This window comes from Metopolophium dirhodum, chromosome 5 (genome assembly GCF_019925205.1).
Source record: "Metopolophium dirhodum isolate CAU chromosome 5, ASM1992520v1, whole genome shotgun sequence".
In the NCBI taxonomy this organism is placed as follows: Eukaryota; Metazoa; Arthropoda; class Insecta; order Hemiptera; family Aphididae; genus Metopolophium; species Metopolophium dirhodum.
The window spans coordinates 1516344-1538167 of record NC_083564.1 but is presented as its reverse complement, the minus strand read 5'-3'; the positions used below and the strand labels follow the sequence as shown (position 1 = coordinate 1538167).

At 28.1% G+C, this 21824-nt stretch overlaps 1 protein-coding gene across 1 annotated transcript in view; it reads left to right on the top strand.

Annotated features, from left to right (window-relative positions):
• LOC132944617 (protogenin B-like) overlaps positions 1 to 21824 on the top strand; it is a 37061-nt gene that overhangs the window by 3063 nt on the left and 12174 nt on the right. The window contains exons 2-3 of the mRNA XM_061014062.1: positions 17805 to 18022; positions 21576 to 21675. Of these exons, the coding sequence (XP_060870045.1) occupies positions 17805 to 18022; positions 21576 to 21675 (318 nt within the window). The remainder of the gene's footprint in view (positions 1 to 17804; positions 18023 to 21575; positions 21676 to 21824) is intronic.

Genomic DNA, 21824 nt, shown 5'->3' with positions numbered 1-21824 from the left:
GATATGTAAATACCTAACGTTCATAAGTTTAAATGTTTAATAACTAGTCCGCAAAAATCCGCTCGTCATATAACCTGGAAGGAAAGTTGTTTCTGAAAATATAAATTTAATATAATTTTATTAGTTAACCATACAGAACTAATTAATCAGCTGACAACTGACAAGTACCTAGATAGTGCTATAAAAAATAGTACAGAAATCAAATGTTATCAAAATAATTCCCATGGTTAAAAAATTTAATTTATTGTTGTAATCCCAGATGGTAATGTTTATTGGTACGTATTTGTTTTTATTTTTAAATGCTTAGTTTCAAATTAATTTAAATGAAAATGGTTTTAAGTATAAATGTAGGTACCTATATAAACAATTAATTAAGGCGCCCGGTGCTGATGCCATTTTGTCCTCAAAAATACACTCTGTGGAAATAACGATACCGCCATGTAGAATCAACCAAATTTCATAATTTTTTTTTTATTTGCTAGAGGGAAATATTCTACAGCCCGCATCGATCCTCTGTCCCGTCAGGTAGTACTGGACTAGACCTAGGAGAGTTAACATGTTCCCGCCAGGAAGTATTGAAGTAGACCCGGGAGAGTTTACAATAGCTCATCAACCTCCCCTTAAATAGGTTTCGGGTAGTAGATTAGTGGAAAAGTCTTATAATTGAGGTGGCAACAAAAATATAAAATTTTTATTTTCAAATTTTATAGAATATTGTGGAAAATTTTAAAAACTGGCCTTGGGACCCTTAAGTTGGGATTACAAAACACTTTATTTTTATTACCTACTTTGAGGACGCCTCATCCGCATGTATCCGTCTTACAAACGTCAACATAGTAAATTTACGTTCAGCAGAATCAATTTTGCGTTGTTAGCATTTTTAATATCAGTGAATTGACCCATAAATTATTATAAAACTTCAAGCTAACATAAAATTAGTTCTGCTGAACGCAAATTTGCAATGTTGTACGTTACCGTGTTACACGGCGGAGACAACACATGCATGGCCGCGTGGGTTTAATACTATAGCGTCTTAAAGGTTAAGTTTATTTTCACGATGTCATTTGAACCTTAATCTAGAAATAAAATACAATATTGAGAATTTAATAACTTTTTGATATTTTATATGCTCGTAGGTACGTATGTATAATATAATCATAATTTTTTGTATTTTTTGTATTTTTACTATTTTTGTTTGTGTAGTTTTAAGATTTTCTATAGGATTAGAATCCCTCTATTAGATAGGTAATTATAACTAAAAATAATTTATGGATAGTATAGGTACATGAAGTTTTCAACTAGTTGCTTACATTAGTTTTACTTCAAATGTTGATAGCATGAGATTTTTTAGTTAATTAATTTAAAATATTTTTTTGAATAGTTATCATAAATGTATTTAGGTACCCATATTTATTAATTACTTATCTCTATAAATAGTTGTTTACGTGATTGTAAAAAATATATTTACTACTAAATTTAATACTTAGCAAATCATTAACCTATTCTAATTACTTAACGATGTTCCGTACTTTATCAATTTATCATTAAAAAATCGAATTCATTTATTATTTATGATAAATTTGTATAATAAAAAATATTTGTGCATAATAATGTTTATTTTACACTGGTGATATTGAATATTTGAATTGTAACGCAGAGTAGCCAATGTAGTAGCGTTTATAAGGGAGTTAGGTATTTGTTTATCATCTCGAGGGATTTTGCTGGAGGTTGTATAGTATGCGCTTGTTATTATTGCCAAAAAAAGAACAGCTGCATAAAACTGGCAAACTGTCGGCAAAATGCTCACCGGAATGGATCTACTGAAAAGAAACGATTTATTGTTGGTCCAAATGAAAAACTGGTTTCTTTGGATCTCTGTCTGATATTGTGTATAGGCCACCTATGCCTCACCACGGGTGTGGGACATAACAAAGGACTGGTGGCGAGGGTTGGGTTCTACCGGAGATGCCAACTCAATATAATATTATGTGTTAGTATACAGTATTACTGCAGTAAACACCCCATTCAATACCATTAATAATAAAATTATATCGAGGACGCAAAACTCATATTTTTGTTTCATCATGTCTTTTTCATGATTTTTTGTGTTAAAGAATGTATCGGTTTTTCTGATTTATATTCGCTACGTATAGTCCTAAATTTTGCATGTCTAAAAATTAACAAATGGATTTTATAAGAAGGTTATGCCTTATAGTATATGGCTAATAGTCGAGCTAATAATAGTCATATAATTTTTTTGATAGTAATTTAGTTTTATTATTCATGGAAGTGTCTATTTTATAGAATAACATAAAACATCGATGAACAAAATATCCAAAATACTTATTGTATTTTTCTACGTTTTTCGGTCTCGCATACTTTGTACCTAAATGTGGTTGACATTTTAGATTCTGAGCGAAGCGATGAATGTGTTGATTTTACAATGATGTGTGTTTTTCTTTTTATTTTATTATTTGTGTTTGTCATCACCTTTTAGGACAGTAAAAATGCTTGGATTTTCTTTAACAGTAACTTTTCTGATAAGAAAGTGAATCTAGTTCGTACTTTGGGGGTCAAAAGTAAAAATAGTTTTCAAAAGCGACGTGAAAAACAAAAGAAAAATTTAGAAAAAACGGGAATTTTCACGCAAAATCTGTTTTTGAGAAAATCGATTTTGGTTTTTGGTGCAACTCTAAAACAAATGACCATAGATGAAATTTTGACTGAATTTTTATATAAGCATTTTCTATGCACCATAACATTTTCCAAATATTTAAACTTATTTTGAGCTGTATACGGACATTTTCAGTTTCCATTTTTTTTAGTTTTTTTTCTATAAATATCAATAAAATTTTTTTTGTTGATTATAAAAGCTTGAAAATTGAATAGTTGGCTCCTAGGTTATTGTTTCAAAGGCAGATGAAAAAAAATTAAAAATCCAGTCATAGTTTTTTTTTTATAAGCATCTAAAGTTCAAATATTGACAAAATACATAAAAATGACGAAAATTTGCAAATTATTTTGAATTAGAAATTCATAAAAAATTTTCTTTTTAAATCTAAGATTTGAAAATGTAATACAAGATTATCCATAGGTTCGTCTACCTTTATCAAAAAAAAAAAAATGTCTACAATCAAATCAAATTAAATTTTTATGAGCGTTTGAAATTCATATTTTTACAACATTTAATATTCACTCGATTTCTCATGTAGGTAACGATTTTCTTATTTTGTTGTAATTAAGAAACGAATGACTGTAGATACTTGAAAATTTCACTGAATGTTTATATTAGAATTTTCTATACACGATAAAATGTATAAAATAATTTGACTCTTTTTCGGCTGAAATTTATTTTTTTATTTTTCGGGTAAAAAAGCGTGAAAATTAATGCAAGGCTCCTGATATAATGTTACAATAGCAGTTGAAAAATATTACAAATACATAGGCACAATTTTTTTTATTAGCATTTAAAGTTCGAATTTTGACAAAATTTATCAAATTTAAAATGTAATAATTATTTTGTAGTTAAAAATGTATAAAATGTTCAACTTTTATAGCTAAGGATTGAAAATTTAAAACAAGGTTCCACGTAAATAGGTTATGTATAAATTACTTTATTCACAATAATATCATCAAATATACTTGGTAATATCATAGGCTGCTGACTGACCGTTTACGCTCAGAATCGTTTTTCTTATACAATGCTATTATATCATTGAATTCAAATTTAACACCATCCATTACAGTGACCCACTTGAAACCTACGTACAGCAGAGCAACATCCACTTACCCACCTTTTTAAATTTGTATTTAACAAATCAATTAAATTATAAGTAATTCACTATATATTATGCCTATTCAGATATGATGAAAATTACCTATTATTACATATTTGAATAAAAATAACAAAGGTCAAAATGTTTATAATCACGTGATGAATAAAATGTACTAGGTAGATATTACAATAACTATTAAATGCAATTTATTAGTTTAATTTAATTCTAATTAAATTAAATTAAATCTTCAGTTTGGTTATAATGTGTGAACTTGAATTGAAAATTGGTTTTCACTAATCAAAATAAAAATTTATTCTTAGAATTGTTGAACTCGTCGTAGATAAGCAAAAAATACTTTTAATGTACTTTGTAGTTTGTATATTCATTCTCTGATCTCATAGGTTTAATACAAATTAAATTATTTTTGGCAGGGGTTTAATTAACTGCCATTTCTTAAAAATTTGCCAGATGGTCCAATTTCAATGAACTTTTTACGGGGCGTTTATTTAAAGGTGTTGAACATTTAGTACTTGAATAGTTCTGTAGAATGAGTAAATCACGATTGTGAAATTTTTAGTTTCGTAATCAGTCACAGGGATTCTGCATGCTTTTTCTGGATTTACCTTTGTTCTAGAACAATAGACCCAAGAGTTATAAATGGTATATGTAAAAAAAAAAATAACACACATTCTTGTACAGGAGAGTTCATTGTCCTCATTTTTAAAGGGGTAACGTTAACATTATTAAAGTTCGTCTATAGTTTTTTCACTGAAAAAAGGTTAGCGGGATACGTGTAATTTTTCAGTTAGTCACAGCTATCGGTATGTATTTTTTTTTGATACCCATATGTTATTCGAATTCTACGTGACTGTTCCAATGCGTATGGGAAATATTACAATATTGAACTCATCAATATCTAATAATATTGTACCTGTCATTTATATTACGATGTTTATTTACGAAATATTGTGGACTCATCATTTGAGAAGAGGTGTTGAGCGAGAGTATATTTATGGCAATATAACGTCTTTAGATAGTGTTATATGCAGTATATTTTATTTTATTTATTATAATAATAACTTGTTTTGCTAGTGTAGGTCACAAAATACTTAATCTGTAGAATATTTTCTATTTAATGAGTGTCGATTAATAATCTAATTCCTGGTAAACAATTAAGTAGCTTATTTCTCCTTTTAAAAATTAATTATCGTTATTTATTTTAATTCCCTGAAAGGTTCAGTAATTTACTCATATATAATTTATTCAACTATTATAGCATTGATAAATTATAATTTGAAATTGTATAAATATTATAAACATATGTGTAACAATATTTTTAATTATGATAAAATATTGTTATGCTCGACTTAAATATAAAACTATACATTTTAAATAATAAATCAAGGAATTCAAACTTACGAATTGTTAACTGTTTGTTAGTATCATTAATAAAATAGTTATATATGTTAAATCTTAATTATTTTGTGACCAATAAAATATATTATAGGTAGACAAAAAGTTGTTAAATATTTTTTTAAGTTTAGTTTGTTTGTTTACTTAATGATATATTAACAGCGTTTAATAGATTTTTATTTAATTTTTATGTCAGGGATGACTGAAACTATTAAAATCAGATTAAAAGTAACTATTTACCTCGCTATTTACTGATTGTTATTTTAAATATATATTTGAAAAACCGGGGAATTCGCTCTACTGTATAGTCATGTATAGTAGATGTCGAATGCACCTCTTTAGTTATCAGTAATTCTCTGTAATGGACATCGTCGTAACCAACTAAATTTATTATTTTTTTTTTTTTTTGGGGGGGGGGGCACTAAGTCCCATAATATTTATTAAAAAAAAGCGTGGGGTAACCATAATCTAAGTATCGATATATTTTTATCGATTTATAAATATGTAAATTGTATACAAATACAAATTATGATTTAAATTCCATATTTATTAGCTGATTAACACACATAGGTATATTTAGTAAAATACTAAGAGTTAGAACGGCTATAGGTTACATGGTCATTATTCTCTTAAGACATTTTTTTCTGAAATATCAACTATATTATCGTCTATTTTAACTATTATAAGTCAATACCGACGTTGTGACGTACCTTAAAATGATGTGAAGATAGGACTATTATGGTATGAAAACTTAAAATTAGTATTTCGAAAATGTATTGTATATTGATAATAATAATATATGTAAAGTCGAAGAGCCCCACGATTAATATTGTTTGAATTACAATAAATAAACTTCGAAATAAACATAATCTCCTTCAAAATCATTACAAATTCGCTTTTTTTGTATCATTATCTAATTTCGTAAAATTTGAATTACAATGTCTATACAAAATGTGTGTAATATGTATTTTTAATAATTTAACATTTCTTTAAAAACAACTTATAAGGAATCTTTTATTAAATTTAAGTAGGTAAGTTTTAAGAATTTAACTTTAAAATAATTAATAATTTCGTGATTCTGATTTTTAACTTCAAACGTGTTTGAAAATAATTTGACTGTATATAATTGTTTAACTACTAAGGACAACTTATGAGAGATCTTGTATTACATTTTTAAGGTTTATGGCTTAAAAAAAATGTCATAAAATTTGAAAATCAACTAAAGCTTTAAAATTTTCAATTGTCTGTATAGCTTGGAAAGAACTGGGGAAAGGACCAACCAAAATATTATGAAAATTATATGATATTAAATCTTGAAAAAGTGGTATACCCAGATAAAATTGTATTTATATGTTTGGTAAAAATATCAAGAATCTACTGTTTTTTTTTGAATTAGGTAGAACCGGGTAGAACAAAAAACAAATTGTTTTTGCCAAAAACTGGCGTTGTGTTAATATTTTCGTTAGATATATACGTAATGTTTCCCAATTATTTTGATAAGTACTTAGGATTTTCTACTTTTGCGCTCCCCCAAAGTCACTAGATACAATTTGTTACCAAAAACCATTCTCAAATTTAAAGATTGACCTGTTTGAAGCATTTTTTTCTGATTCAAAACGCGATGATAGACAAAAAATACATCCATTGCTCCACTCAGAATCTAAAACACGATTAAACTTGTTCAATTGGTTAATCATTTATTCGTTATTCTGTTATATTTATTTAATACTTTTATAGTTTGTTATATTTTCTTATGGTCGCCAATACTATTATTTTTAGTTAGTTGTTATTAAAGTAAAAAAAATAGATCGTTAAAACTACAATTGTTACATAATAATACCGGTAACAACGAATAATGCTATTTTCAGTTCAATATTATAATAGCTGTTCATTGAAAACATGCATTTGTGATTTTCCAAAGTCACTCTTGTTACAATTGCTTATATAATTATAACTAACCTATACTACTTTGTGTATATAATGATAGTCGATAGGTCAGTAAATGACTGTGTACAAACAACGATTGGTGTTGGTGGTGGACTAGTGGAAAGGGTGAACAGCAGTTCACATTATGCATAGTATAATGTAGCAATATATTATCTCTGTTGCATTTATCTTTTTTTTTCACATTATGATGCATCTATATACAAATATCAACGTCATTCGCCAACACATTATACCATTGTTAACTTGTGCATTATTCCATTATATCGTATTCGTCCGTGATATCCAATAGCTTTATAATATTTTACTTGTATTCATTGTCAATCTTGATATTTTATAACTACCTACACAGTGTAAATAAATAATAGTAGCCAGTAGGTGTACGAAAATTTGTCATTTTGTACATTTTTGAAATTTTTTTTGATAAAATTTACCGAATTAAGTTGGTTTTGCGATAGGTAATATTATATTTTGAATACATTATTAGTTTTCCACATCTAGTATTATGCTTGGTATTATGTCAATTAAGTATTTATTCTGTTCTTCTGGAAGTAGTATGTTTGCTTGTTATAATATACTTTGTATTCTATAGTTTGTGCAAATAATGTTTAAATAATGTATATATTTCTACAATTTGAAATGTACATATTATAGGTATTATATAGGTATTATACTTATTACTTTCATGAAGTATAATAACTTTGTACATAAATAATTTTACCATTATAAGTTATTAGTTTTTGTGATCTTTAAATAATTATATATTTTATAATTTATCTACCAACGTTTTAATTGGGTACCTATTTTACCTTAAATTTCCCACTAGTTGAAAATTGTAGGTATTTGTTTTATTTTAAATTGCTCTTAATAAACTAAAAACCTACGATGAAAAATTTAATTTTACTTGGGTAAGTAGTTGGTTTGACAAAATGTAAGTTAGGTGGTTCTCGTGAGATAGGTTATTAAAATGATAAATTTTTTTTTGTTAAAATCAGTGTTTTTTTTATAGTTACGAATAGTCTAACTCAGTGGTTCTCAACCAGTGTGCCCCGGCACAATACTGTGCCGCATGATCGACTAGGTGTGCCGCGAGAAATGTCTGATATTTGGGATTATGCTATTGAAAATACCAATTTTTATAAAACTGTGGCAATTAAATGTCAATTAATGTCAATTGTGCAGATAAGACCGCGATGCATATGTAAGCGCATAGCGATGAGTGATGACTAAATTTCTCGCATTACGGCCGTCATTAGGGGGTAGGGGGGGCGAGCAGGGCCCAGACCCTGGGCTTCACGCTTTTTGCTTACATTTGGATGCATGGCGTTTAAAAAATTTGATAAAATTGATTTAAAATTTGGACCTTGAAAATCCTAAGAACGGCCCATGGTTGCTTCGCATGGTTGCCAAAGTTATTGTTGTTGTTGTCAAGTGCGTGAGTGTGTCGCGAAAATTTGTAATGTATAATAGTGTGCCGTGAACCAAAAAAGGTTGAGAACCACCGGTCTAACTGATAATCCCTTATTTAACAAATTTACAAGTAAGTAATTAATGATAGTAAAATACGTGCATTTTAATTATCACTGTCGTCATAAAAGTTTTTTCAAATAGGAATATTTATGTTTATATGTTCAATTTTCAACATTTTCACTGGACATAATATATTAAAATGTCTTAAGTTAAAATGGGATGATGTAACAGATGTAACAGGTTTACAAGAAGACTTGACAAATGAAATAACTTTTGTTCTAATCAATATTTTTTTTATATATAATTTATAGTCACTTGCGTTACACGTATAGGTAGTATAAAAAATTTATTTTTTTACCCGTACTTATTGAAAATTTGATTCTATTTTTTTTGGAAAAATTCAAAATACCAATATTTGAATCAGATTATATAAGAACAGTTTTGGTGGAAAAAAATTTAACTAATTCAAGTAGTTTATTTTTTAGAATTTTTTTAAATAACAATACTTTTTTTGAGTAAATTCATTTTGAACGTAATAACTTTTTTCAAAACATTATTTTGGGGAATTTCTCGATATGAGTATATTTTTTAAATTATTTATTAACCATATAATTTTAATAATTTTTGTTATACCTACATTTTTTTTTTGTCAGGTCTTCCTGTTACGACCTATGTATAGCGTAGTATAAAAACCCCGATTAGTTGTTACCTATAAGTATTTAAAGTACGATTAAGTTTATACCTAATCGTGAACAATTTTAAATTACATAACAATTTATCATCAGTGCATGTTTCTAAAAGAAAATTAAGTCCCAGTAAAATGTATGTATCAATGAATTGAAGTAGAGTGGTAGCCATATTATCACTGTATTTCTCCTCTCATAATGTACTTGTATTTTAATATTATAAAATAATGCTATTAGATTATTATTGTTGTTTTGTTTGTATTAATAAACGGAGGTAAGTTATTTTTATTCGATTTTTTTAATATGTAAATATACTGTTTTGATTTTTATTTTTTAAATAACGCGATGTAAAATAATAAGTAGGTATATTTTGAACTTAACATAATATAATATATTTATAATACTTTAAATGATGTAACAATAATAACATACCGAATCTATATAGTTCATGAAGTTTGAATTTTTTTTAATAGTACCTAACTTTTTATAATATAAAAACTCAAATTAAAATATTTAATCAAGGAACATCATAATATGTGTATTATAAGGGTACTAGACCATAATATTAATGCCTGTGTCTGATATAACTTGTGTCACTGTTTTTCTTACTGCGCCGATTATAAAACTTAAATATATAATATATATATTGAATATTAAATATTCAATAGTCCTTTTTAGGCTTATTGTCTTCTGTTTTCTATACTGTTGTTATACCTATGTTATACGTGCAGGGCGTAACTTGTGCCACGTGGCGGTCGTATACCATTGATTTTTTCTCGGTGAATCCTTCCGCGGCGACATTGACGTTATCACTTAAGTATAAAACTGTAAATAAGCCCAAGAAAAAAAATGACAGTGAAAAAGGGCCAACTTTTCTTGAATACATCGCTGTATATATTTAATCTCCCTATGCGTGAGTCGACTGCTATTCCCTGAGACTATTCACCGATCGTTATTTTTCATGCATATAAGAAACAAGACAGACCAGTCGTGGTAGCTCCGAGCTCGTCCGGCATGTACAGTTTAAAATGTTTAAATAAAAATGACGTACATATTCCCATCATCCGTCACAAGGGGTGTGTTCGGTTGTGTATTGAGCAAACGTAGCTAAACACTTATTGAAAAGGGGATGGAAGTAAATTAAAATACAATTTAAATATAGTTCGTGTTTGAAAGACCGGAAATTATAATGCTTATAACGTATAAACATTGTTTTTTATTATTCATGCATAGATATAATATAATAAAATGGTCAATTGTAAGAAATGTATTGTATATATCTACATAAAAAATATTGTGTATATCACGACGTGTTAAAATGAAAACCTGCTTTCTATACCTACTGAAATATTAAATAATAAACCGTCGACGAACAAAAGGACAGTTACTAGTTAGATATTTTGAAACCAACATTCGATCAAAAAATAATATTATAATATATGTGTTATAATATAATATAATAGGCTTATTAAATAAAATTATTTTGTCATCTTTTAAAATTAAATTATATTCTAATAAAAGTTTTGGTTTATATACATATCGTAATATTTTAATTTTTAATATACTTGCATTTTATATTTTAAATTAACTTTAGATTAAAAAATCTATTGGTTTTGTTTTTGGTATTCAACTGAATTAAATTAAATTAATTTTTTTTCTTAACGATCTCAAAGGCTCAATAAGACGATTCATTATATAATAAGTGTATACTGAACAAGACAAGTTATAATTAATATTTAATTGTAAGGACAACAAGGATTGAAAATAAGAAATTTTTTTTACGTTTGTACAGTAGTAGGTACCTATTATCTAAAATGTATTCTATTTTACAGAAAATGTTATTGTTATTATGATTTAAGCGGTAAACAATGGGTGGTGTACAGGTTTTTGCTGACGATGGTCAGCATTCTATTGTTAATAATACAATAATAAATAAATACATATGTGTTTAAATATTCTGCGTGGTTTAAAATAGAAAATATGTATTTATATTAAATATAATGTCAAATTTCACAAAACTTAAGCACGCATAAGGTACGTATAAAAATAACAACATATCATCATTATGGATTTAATATGCAGTAATACACTATGTTTGTAGTACCTAATTATGTAGTCTAACTATTTTATTATATTAAATGTGTTAGGTTCAGGTGGAATCCCCTCTCTCGTTCGCTAGGCAAACATTTGATTTTTTTTTATTGACCTAAAACAAAACATCGGCGAAAACGCCATTAAACATTTGATTTGTTACAAAATAATAGGTACTTTATCAGTTATAAATTATATACGAGTGCAATTAATATAATATAATAATGCAAAAATAATTTATAAAATGCCCCCTTCCCACATAACTTGGGCTAGATCAGCCCTCGGATAGGTAAGGTTAGTTACATAACATTTTTATATGTTTTAAGCTTTTGTAGATATTTGAATATAATTAATATAGGTACCTATTTACTGCTGGGTAATATATTATACATGGTAGCTATTTTATCAGTTAATTTTTTCGGTTTAAAATATTTAAAAAATGTTCTTTTTACTTGGTATAATTTGAAGTCATTAAAATTTATATATAATATAATGATTTTTGAATTATAGAGCGTTGAAATATTATAATATGATATAAATAATAAATATATATTATATATACTATAATATGATATAAATATAAAATATATATATAATATACATATATACTAAAATATAGGTACACTCTTGAATAAATAATTAAAATATTAGAAGTCACAATAATTGGCAATTATTGCCTAAAATATTACCTATAATATATTTAATGAAATACTACTAAAACAGATATAGTTTTTATTTGTTATTAATTAATTATTTTATTATTACTTTCGGATATACTTATTTATAATAAATGTCATTTTGGTGGCAAAAATTAATTCAACCTACCATAATATTTATAGTAAAATAAATTATAATATTTAGTATCATAAAAATATATACTCAGTACTCAGTAGGTAATATAGGCGTCATATGACATATACACTCCACTTCTACTTTACAATGGAGCTGTTATCTACTTTCCCCCTTGTTAACATTCAATTTCATTTATTCAGTATCAGATATTTGTCTTGAAAAATGATTAGGTAGGTGTATTAATATAATAGGTACCAACTAATATGAATTATAAGAAACTTCTCTAGTTCAAATAGATGCGTTGGTTACTCGGTCGGACAAAATATGGTCGGACGCATTTGTATGAACTTTGTAGGTACTAATACTACTTTGTAGTTTGTGGGTACATATTAATATTTTAAAATGAATGAACAGTTAATGACAATTATGACTTAACATAAAATTATTATTTTCAATGGGTTTTAATAAAATATAATGTTATTACATAAAATTATACGCGTTTCTAAATTAATAAAGTAATGATTAAAAATATTATCTTTCACTCTGTTTGCAAGTCGATTACAGAAAAAAACATCTCTTTCTTGTGAGCAACGGAGATATAATATTATGTCGTTCAACGATGCACTAATAATACCGGCAAACCACAAAACCGTTATCGGACAAGCTGAATTTTGAACTCTGTTAGGAAAAAAAACTAAAAAGCAATAAAGAAATCGTTTCTGTATCGAGAAGAACATACATAAATACGCACAATTTCCTTGTATACAACTTATTATATACTTACTTCTTTTATATAAAAACGCAAACATGTAATCGGCGAATATTTTAAAATTAAAATCCGTGCCAGTATCCGATTGCATCACGCGTCGCGATATACAGAGTGTAACAGGAAGCCCTGAAAAAAAAAGTTAAAAATATGATGCTTCTTTAATGTATGATAAAAATTTTAAAAATTATCTGGTTAATAAATAATTTAAGAAATATACTCATGTCAAGAAATTCTGAAAAATAATATTTTGAAAAAAGTTATTAAGCTCGAAATTATATTGATATTTAAAAAAAATTGTTCTTAACAACTTAATGTAAATCAAGTTTCAATCAAATTGAGTTTCATCAGTCAGGTATTCCTGTTACACGCTGTATATAGTTAAAAACAAAGAAGCTTGATTATCATAAATTTGGGTTTCCAGAAATCCGAAATTATTTCGCGATTGTGATTGTATTAGAAGCTGACCTACGGTAGGTAACGACCGTCCGAATAAAAAAATAAACAGGTTTGCGCAATAATAATAAAAACGCGTGCCCCCGTTGATTATTTGGCCTCAAACGAATTCACCTGCCGAATACACACGCAATAACCTGGATGTCTTATAGTAATAATATACGATTTTTTACCGGCGAAATATGTGAAGCATGTGTGCGTGTGGTTTGCGATCGATTTCGATTATAATATTATTATGTACTCGTTTTTCGATTTTTATATATTTAGTACCTATAATATTATTATTTATTAATTATTATGTACCTACCTATATAGGAGACTTGATTTTTACACGAACTAATATTATTTTATGATTTATGTCCGTTACATGTTTGGCTGTTAGGGATTTTTATTATTATTATTGAGTAGTGTGTAGTTGAGTAGAAGGGATGCTATATACGCTGACAAAAGGCTAACGCCTGTTGGTAAAGAAATAATAAAAACTCCACAACGATGATGGCATTGGCCTTGAACAGGACGACGAGGAGAGTTTGAAAATATCCATCAGCGATGGCACACGCAGTTGATACGATAAAAGACGTAATAGTCCACTCTAAAACAACTTACTGATGCTGCGCGCAGCCAAGGTCGTTGTCAAAACCGATTATTACTATTTTTTTTTGTTTTTGTTGGTGATCGACGAGGAAGGGGGGGGGGGGGTAAAATAATATAAATTCTAAGATAACTTATTATTTTTTATTTTATTATTAATTGTATGTGATATTAGTTGTTGATATAGGTAGTATTTATTTTTAGCCATTAGTTATTTCGAGTGTTTGCTAGGCGCGTTGTATCAGTAGCGTATTTATGGGGAGAGTCCAGCACTTCAGCCCCCCCCCCCCCCCCCAAAATGGAATGATGATGCGTTCTCAATGATTCGTAATTTTCGTTCGAATAAAAAAGCTCGTGGTTAACAGATTATTATTTTTTATTACAAGAATAAGAGTAAATAAAGTTTTTGTTTTATGATATATGTTTTTTTTATTGAACAAAGTTTATATATTTACATTCTATATTTACATGTTGTACAATAAGTAAATTTGATGAGATATGATTGACGGGAAGGGGAAGTTACCCAGCGCTCTGTGTGATATATGTTATACATTTAATATTTATAATTAACCTATTCGAATAGATATAAATAGTCGGTCAGTGTCGCTAGAACGCTAGAAGATGAGATCCCGTGGTTGATTTTCGTCCTTTTCTTTGCTCCCTTAAAGAGGCTGTCAGACCTCGTGCAGTATGGGACAGGAGAATAAGATTTTCACTAAGAGGATACTGACTGGTTCAATATATTGTGTCGTGAAGTATGTTCAAATATATTGTTCAAAAACGATCAAAGAGTAGTGGGAAACTGTATATTTTTAAAATACATGTATAGTGATTTCGACTCGCAGTATAGCATTGAGTATGTAATATGTTATCAGTTCATCACTTATGAGTATGACGATGATGACAAGTGGACTAGAATGAGGCTGATGACTATTTGGAAGAAGATCATATCAAACGCACGTGGTTTACTGTACACAATATGCACTCCTAGGAATTTTCGGACATGCGGTACGCTATAATAGTATAATATACATAATATGTTATACTTTTAAACAATGTCGTCGTCATTATTGTTTTGGGAACGGGGGTGTCGCAGGGTCGCCGGCGTCGCACTCCTGTAGCTATAATTAATGTGCTCTCATCGATCTGGCTTAGTGCATATTTGCCACTTTGATTCATAAGAATTTTGTATATCACTACTACCGTCTACCGCCACCTTTAACCCGCAAGGTTTTTCGTTTTATTTCATTTTTAGATGATGTATAAATCAATGTATTTCGCGATAGTGGCGTAGCCCCCCCCCCCCCCCCACAAATGTACAGAATTATTTTTACATATAATCAGAATAAAACTGTTAATTTGTTTGACATTAACAATATTTATGTATAATGTTTTGGCTTTTTCCTCTCCCTTTCAAAATTCTGACTACGCCACTGTTTTGCGATCATATACGTATCGGCAGTTATTATTAGGTATAATTTCTGTTATTGCGGATATTCAGCTGCGAATCGTTATCATTATGAATGTATTTTTCTTAAGTCATATGAAAATTGTATGTTGTATTCTACCGTAGTTGTTTTTTCGTCGGGGGCAATATAGCGTATAGTAGTATTTATTATAGTCAGAATTAAGCGTGGGACTGAAATAAATCTTTAAAAAGACCGTATACAATTCATATTGATTAATCTTGAAGATAAACAATTATAGCAAAGCAGTTGACTTCCTGTATTGCAAGTCGTAACTGTTTGTTCAATTAAAAATTAGCACAGGGCTTGTGATCGGCGCATTCGATATTTATATATTATATTTTTTATACTTTATAGTTTCTAGTTCATGGCATATCAACTATCATTGACACTGTGCATTGTTCTAATGTTCTCTGTTATTTATAAATTTCGATATTTCAATAATATTATTTCTTCGTCATTATGGTTATTTGTTGTTTGTCCGTACAACGCATATACACTACCTATACGGCCGTATATTATATAGCCGTATACAATACACCAAAATGAAATGTACTTGTTAAAAACGGTTTAATGACCAATACTTTTTATTCAATTTTAATTTTCTAACAATGTTGTAAATGTTTTCTTTAGTATCTCACTTCATTATATATTTAACTTGTCCCTTTCAACCGGTATTTCCCGATTTATGAAAATCTAGTAGATATAGTTTCCTGTATCAATAAAAATTTCGATTTCTTTAAAGTTGGTAATTAATTATTGTCCTTTTTACCACTTTCTTTGATTACTAAATTATTTGAAAATCTATATAGACAGTCACCAGTGGTGGATTTAAGGGTGGGCCAGAGATGCCCTTCCCTCATTGGCATCTAGGTTAGTAAATTGAGCCGTTCTTAACTATTTGTGTCGTATAACTTGGAAAAAGACAACGGGCCCACCCCAAAAAAATTCTAGATCCGCCATTGTCAGTAACTTCTTGTCTAAACATCTCCTTTTAAATTAAATGATTTATTTATTATTTATAAATATAAAAAGTTCACACTGATTAGTTCTATACTATAATAACAAGTAATATTGTAAACATTAAGTTATATTTTTTATAGTTAATAACATAATTATTCAAACGATAACAATAACACGATAAAGACATTTGTAAAAATAAACAGCATAAACTGTCATTAGGAGCTGTTGAAACTACATTTTTAGGCTTTCTTAGTTATAGTAGCAATATACCTGTGTTCCCCATATACATCGCTTTTCCTTACTCTCCAATTTACTAAGGCACTTACCACATATAAAGCAACTGGACTTTTCCTATTTATTGATTTTTTTTGGTACCGGGAATCATCTTTAAAACGTATCATTTTTTTTTATTTCGTTTTATAGATTTGTCTGTTATATATATGTTTTTCAACCAAATTACTTGTATCATAATTATAGGTAAAGATAGTGCTATGACAAATACCTTCGTTTCATGGTTTTATTTAGTATGTACCCAATAGCTTTTTATAAATAAATATTTTTCAATGACGATTTTTTTCCAAGCATCAGAAGAATTTATTATTTTATATGCGGTTATTTTGCATTGAATACATATTTTTTCTTCTGCATGGTATACTAGTACTGAGTAGAGTATACGCCTAGATAAAATATATGTGACGAGTCGCGTTCGTAAACTTCTGATCGTGTATTATTCGTGTAACTATTTTTGTATAATAGGTCGAATTAATTGACTCGTTATATAATCATATTTTATTTAAAAATGATCGATTATATAAAAAAACACATCCAGTTTATGTTTACGACCATATTAAGTGTGGATTTTATGGAGCCTTGCCCCTCAACAACTACTTAGTCTATACTTAAACAAAAAAAGTCAAAGAAGAAAATCCATCAATAGTACTGTCACTAAATAGTAAATAGTTAATCGTTTAAAATGTATTATACAAATATTTAACGTGTTATCAATTTCTTTTAAGTTAAAAATCGGAAATTGTTTTTATTTTTTCTAAGGACGTTCTTAAAACTGATAATACTGAATCAAAAAGTTTGTAGTTATAGTTGTAATCAATTGTTTATTAGTCATTAAATTTGATTTTGAGGTTGATAACAAAACGTCCATAGAAAATCTACTTGAAACCATATTTTTAATCTATGAAACTTCTGAAAAATTGGCAAAGAACGAAATTGGCTTCATGATTATTTTTCAGATTTATGATAAAATTAAAAAATAATTGTATAATGTCCTAATAATTATTTGAAAGTGCATAATTGGGCTATGTGATAATATATCTGCTATAAAAAAAATGTCTACGGCCTATCTATATAATTTATGTTGTGATTTATTGAACAGCACGAGCGGACATGATGACCGACATTGGACCAGGCTCAACGTGGATCACCGAGCCACCAGAGAGTGGCGTTGCGGTCCGCAGTAAGCCTTACACGTTACAATGTCATTCAACCCTGCCGAATGCCACGTATCTATGGATGTACAACAATCGAACTTTAGATCTAGTCAACGACTCGCGGCGTCAGATTCTTCCCAACGGCTCTCTGTTTTTCAAAACCGTAAGCGATCCAGTTTTTTCTGTTTTGGGGAGTAGTGGATTTGATGAATGAGTGATTTAGCTTTTATATACGCGTTTGCCTACGGAGGATTTATATATTTCCCGTGGTTGAAATATACAATGTTATTGCATATATTATACCCCTTCTCAATCAAATATTTGATGATAAAAACAAAAATGGCAGCGTAAAGGGAGCCAATAATAATCAAGTATGTATGCGCGGATTCTGAATTTGTTAGCTTTGGTCGGCGTATTTTTGATTATAAGAAAAATTGATATTTGTGATATCCCTTTAAGTAGCCATTTTGTTTCTGATAATAACAATCCTAGTCGATATGCAATAACCTGTATATTTCAACCATGAACTAATATCCTTTAACTAAATTAGGGGTGTAGGTACTTATTGGTATAAAGGCAATGGTACACTTAACTGCTAAAATATATATTTATTAATAATAAATAATAAATAATAATAGGTAATAATAATAACTAGGTAGGTATGTTATTTGAGTATCTGACAGATAATACGAAAAATAAAAAACGTGTACAATCATTACAATCCAATCTTCTTTGTATAACTGAATACTATTTATTATTGGCCACCTTACAATTTTACATTGTCGATACCAAATCAATGACAAGTCATGGCAAACGAACCCTGAACAATCAGAACAATGGCAAAAAAGAAAAATCAATATACAGTATGCAAATAAAATTTTTGTCAAATTACTACCAAAACTAATATCTTTGCTGTTTTCATATTATTATTATGTTATAGGTACACATTTTAAACTAACATTTAATTGAATATTGAATATTATTGATATTATTATACTCACATTTAGTTGGTCAATCGTAGAAACATAATATGTATGAATAAGTTATAGGTAGGTTACTCGGAAATAAAATTGATCACTGACCTGTGTAACTAATGGTCCGAGTATTTATTTATTTATGACTTGTTATTGTGATAGGACTTGTTTATACATAGATCTAAATTGTATTAATAAAAATAAAATTCCCATTTATTTTTTTTATTAAGAAAAATAACTATATAATTTTAAAGGAAAGAAAAAAATTCTGATCTAAAAAGTGACACATAAAAATGTGTTGCTTGGAGTAATCAACCTATTTGTCATCCCTAAAACTCCGCAATATACAAAGAAATCACATTATTACAAGTCTTTAGAAATATTTAAAAAAGGCCTAACGACATTTTAACTAATTACAATTTAAATATATTGTGGAACTAAGTCAATTCACCCATTTTCCACCTGTAGACATTAGTGAAACATATCAAGGGACGCGTGACGTATAAGCCTATAATTAGTAATTATTTATAAAGTACCTATACATGTAATCATGCAACTGTAATAGATAAAAATAAAATTGTTGATTTATTTTCGATATCATCAACAATTATTCAAAAATCATAAGTAATTTTATACAAAATTGAAAATATACACTTATTTAATTATACATTTAATAGTTAATTTTACTTACTTGATTTAATTTGTTTTGCATCTTGACTATAAAAATAATTGTATTTGTGATAACTGGGCTAAATAGGAATAGTTAATTTCACGCCCCAAACACTATACATAAACTTTATTCAAACCCAAAATAATAAATATTATGCGCTGTTATATGGTAAAAATTATATTAGTACATAAATACATAAAATGATTTATGTTAGTCTGTGTATTAAAATTATACATTAATTTTACTATTATGTATTTTTATCTTTAGTGTAGGTACGAGTGAATATAACTATAATATAACTATCGTTATACGTCCATTAAGTGCAGAAAATCGCTTATTATCGATTATTAATTATTGCTCCTAGTAAAATGAAGAAAAAGTTTTTTATTATTTAAATCATATCAATACTAGTTATTAACTATAGAACTTCCGTGATAGGTATGCTATAATATGCCAGTCATTGCCGTATCTACGGGGATGATACGGGGGTCATATTCCTCCCGGAGACCAAATTGTGTACACAATACAACATGTATATTATGTATAATAATATAAATATAATATATTGTGCATATTGAATGTCTATTAAAAATTGTGTATCCCCCTTGAAAAAATCCTAGATACACTACTGATGCCAGTCGTTTACAAATTGGGGGAGGGGGATGGGGGGAAGGACACAAAAAAAAAAGGGTAAGTGGATGTTGCTCTGCTGTATAGTAGTTTACAAGAGAGTCACTGTAGTAATGGATGGTGTAAAATTAGAATTCAATGATATGCTATTATCATTGTATATGAAAAACGAAACGGTTTGTCATCCAAGGGTATTTTATATTATATTGATATTATTATTATTAATACGGCACCTAGATGGTAAGTTGGACATTGTATATATTAATATACTTGAGAAGTTTCAAGTACCCAAGAATAATATTTTTAAATGACAACAAAATAAAAAAATTGTTATTCTTGGCTCTTTAATATTTAATTTCGTTCAAATTTGAACATAAAATAACTATAAAAAAAATAGTGTTTTTATACTTTTTAGGTTTATTGGTTACAGAAAAACTTACTTACGTGAAACATTGTTTTAAATTTTCAATCTTTAGCTATAAAAGTTGAACATTTTATAAATTTTTTACTACATAATCATTTTTAAATTTTAAATTTGATAAATTTAGTCAAAATTCGAACTTTAAATGCTTATAAAAAAAAAAAATTGTGACTGTATTTTTAATATTTTTTAATTGCTATTGTAACAATATATCAGAAGCCTTGTATTAAATTTTCAACCTTTTTGACCCAATGAATACAATTTTATTGACATATATAGAAAAAAAAACTAAAATAATTGGAAACTGAAAATATTTGTAAACAGCTCATAACAGGTCCAAATAATTTGTTGTGGATAGAAAATGCTAGTATAAACATTCAGTGAAAATTTCATGTATCTACGGTCATTTGGTTTAGAGTTTCACCTAAAACCAAAATTAATTTTGTCAAAAACCGATTTTGCGTAAAAATTCCCGTTTTTCTTAATTTTAGATTCTGAGCGGAGCGATTTTATTTGTTATTCCTGGCACTTTTCAAAATTACTGGGGTATATAAAATTTTGACTTCCCGAATACACCAACTAGATTCACTTTCCCATTGAACAAGATACTGAAGTTGAAAATCGAAGCATTATTTCCACTACTTATGGTGTATACATACACAAAAAAAAAATACACATCATTGTAAAATCAATAATTTCATCGCTCCGCTCAGAATCTACAAACTCATCTTTGAAATGGTTAATGGTTAGAATGAAATTATACCAGTATTACGTTTTTACTATGGTCTATGGTAAAACTTATTGCGTTGGGTGATGCATTCCGATAAACATTTGTACATAATTTAACCCCCTACCCCTCCACCGCAAGAAAATTGAACTCCAATGTAATATGTTATTGAGTATCGTTTATTTATTTTATTATTCCACACGCGCATTTTCAGCTTAATAAATGGAATTCGTTATATCTGATTAACACGTCGTCTATGTTAATAATATAATATAATATCATTATAATTTATAGGTGATGAACAAAAAATTGGGCGACGCGGGATCCTATAGATGTATAGTACAAACTCCCCACGGTGCAGTTTCCTCAAAAACAGTTACATTGCTCACAGCAGGTAAATATTTCAATTTTAATTTTTTTTTTTATTTTGAACACGATTGTCGACATTACTTTTTGTTTCCACCATTCTATATAATATATATATATATATATATATATATTATGCTCGTTGGCTTAACTCTACCGCGACATTTTCGTTATACA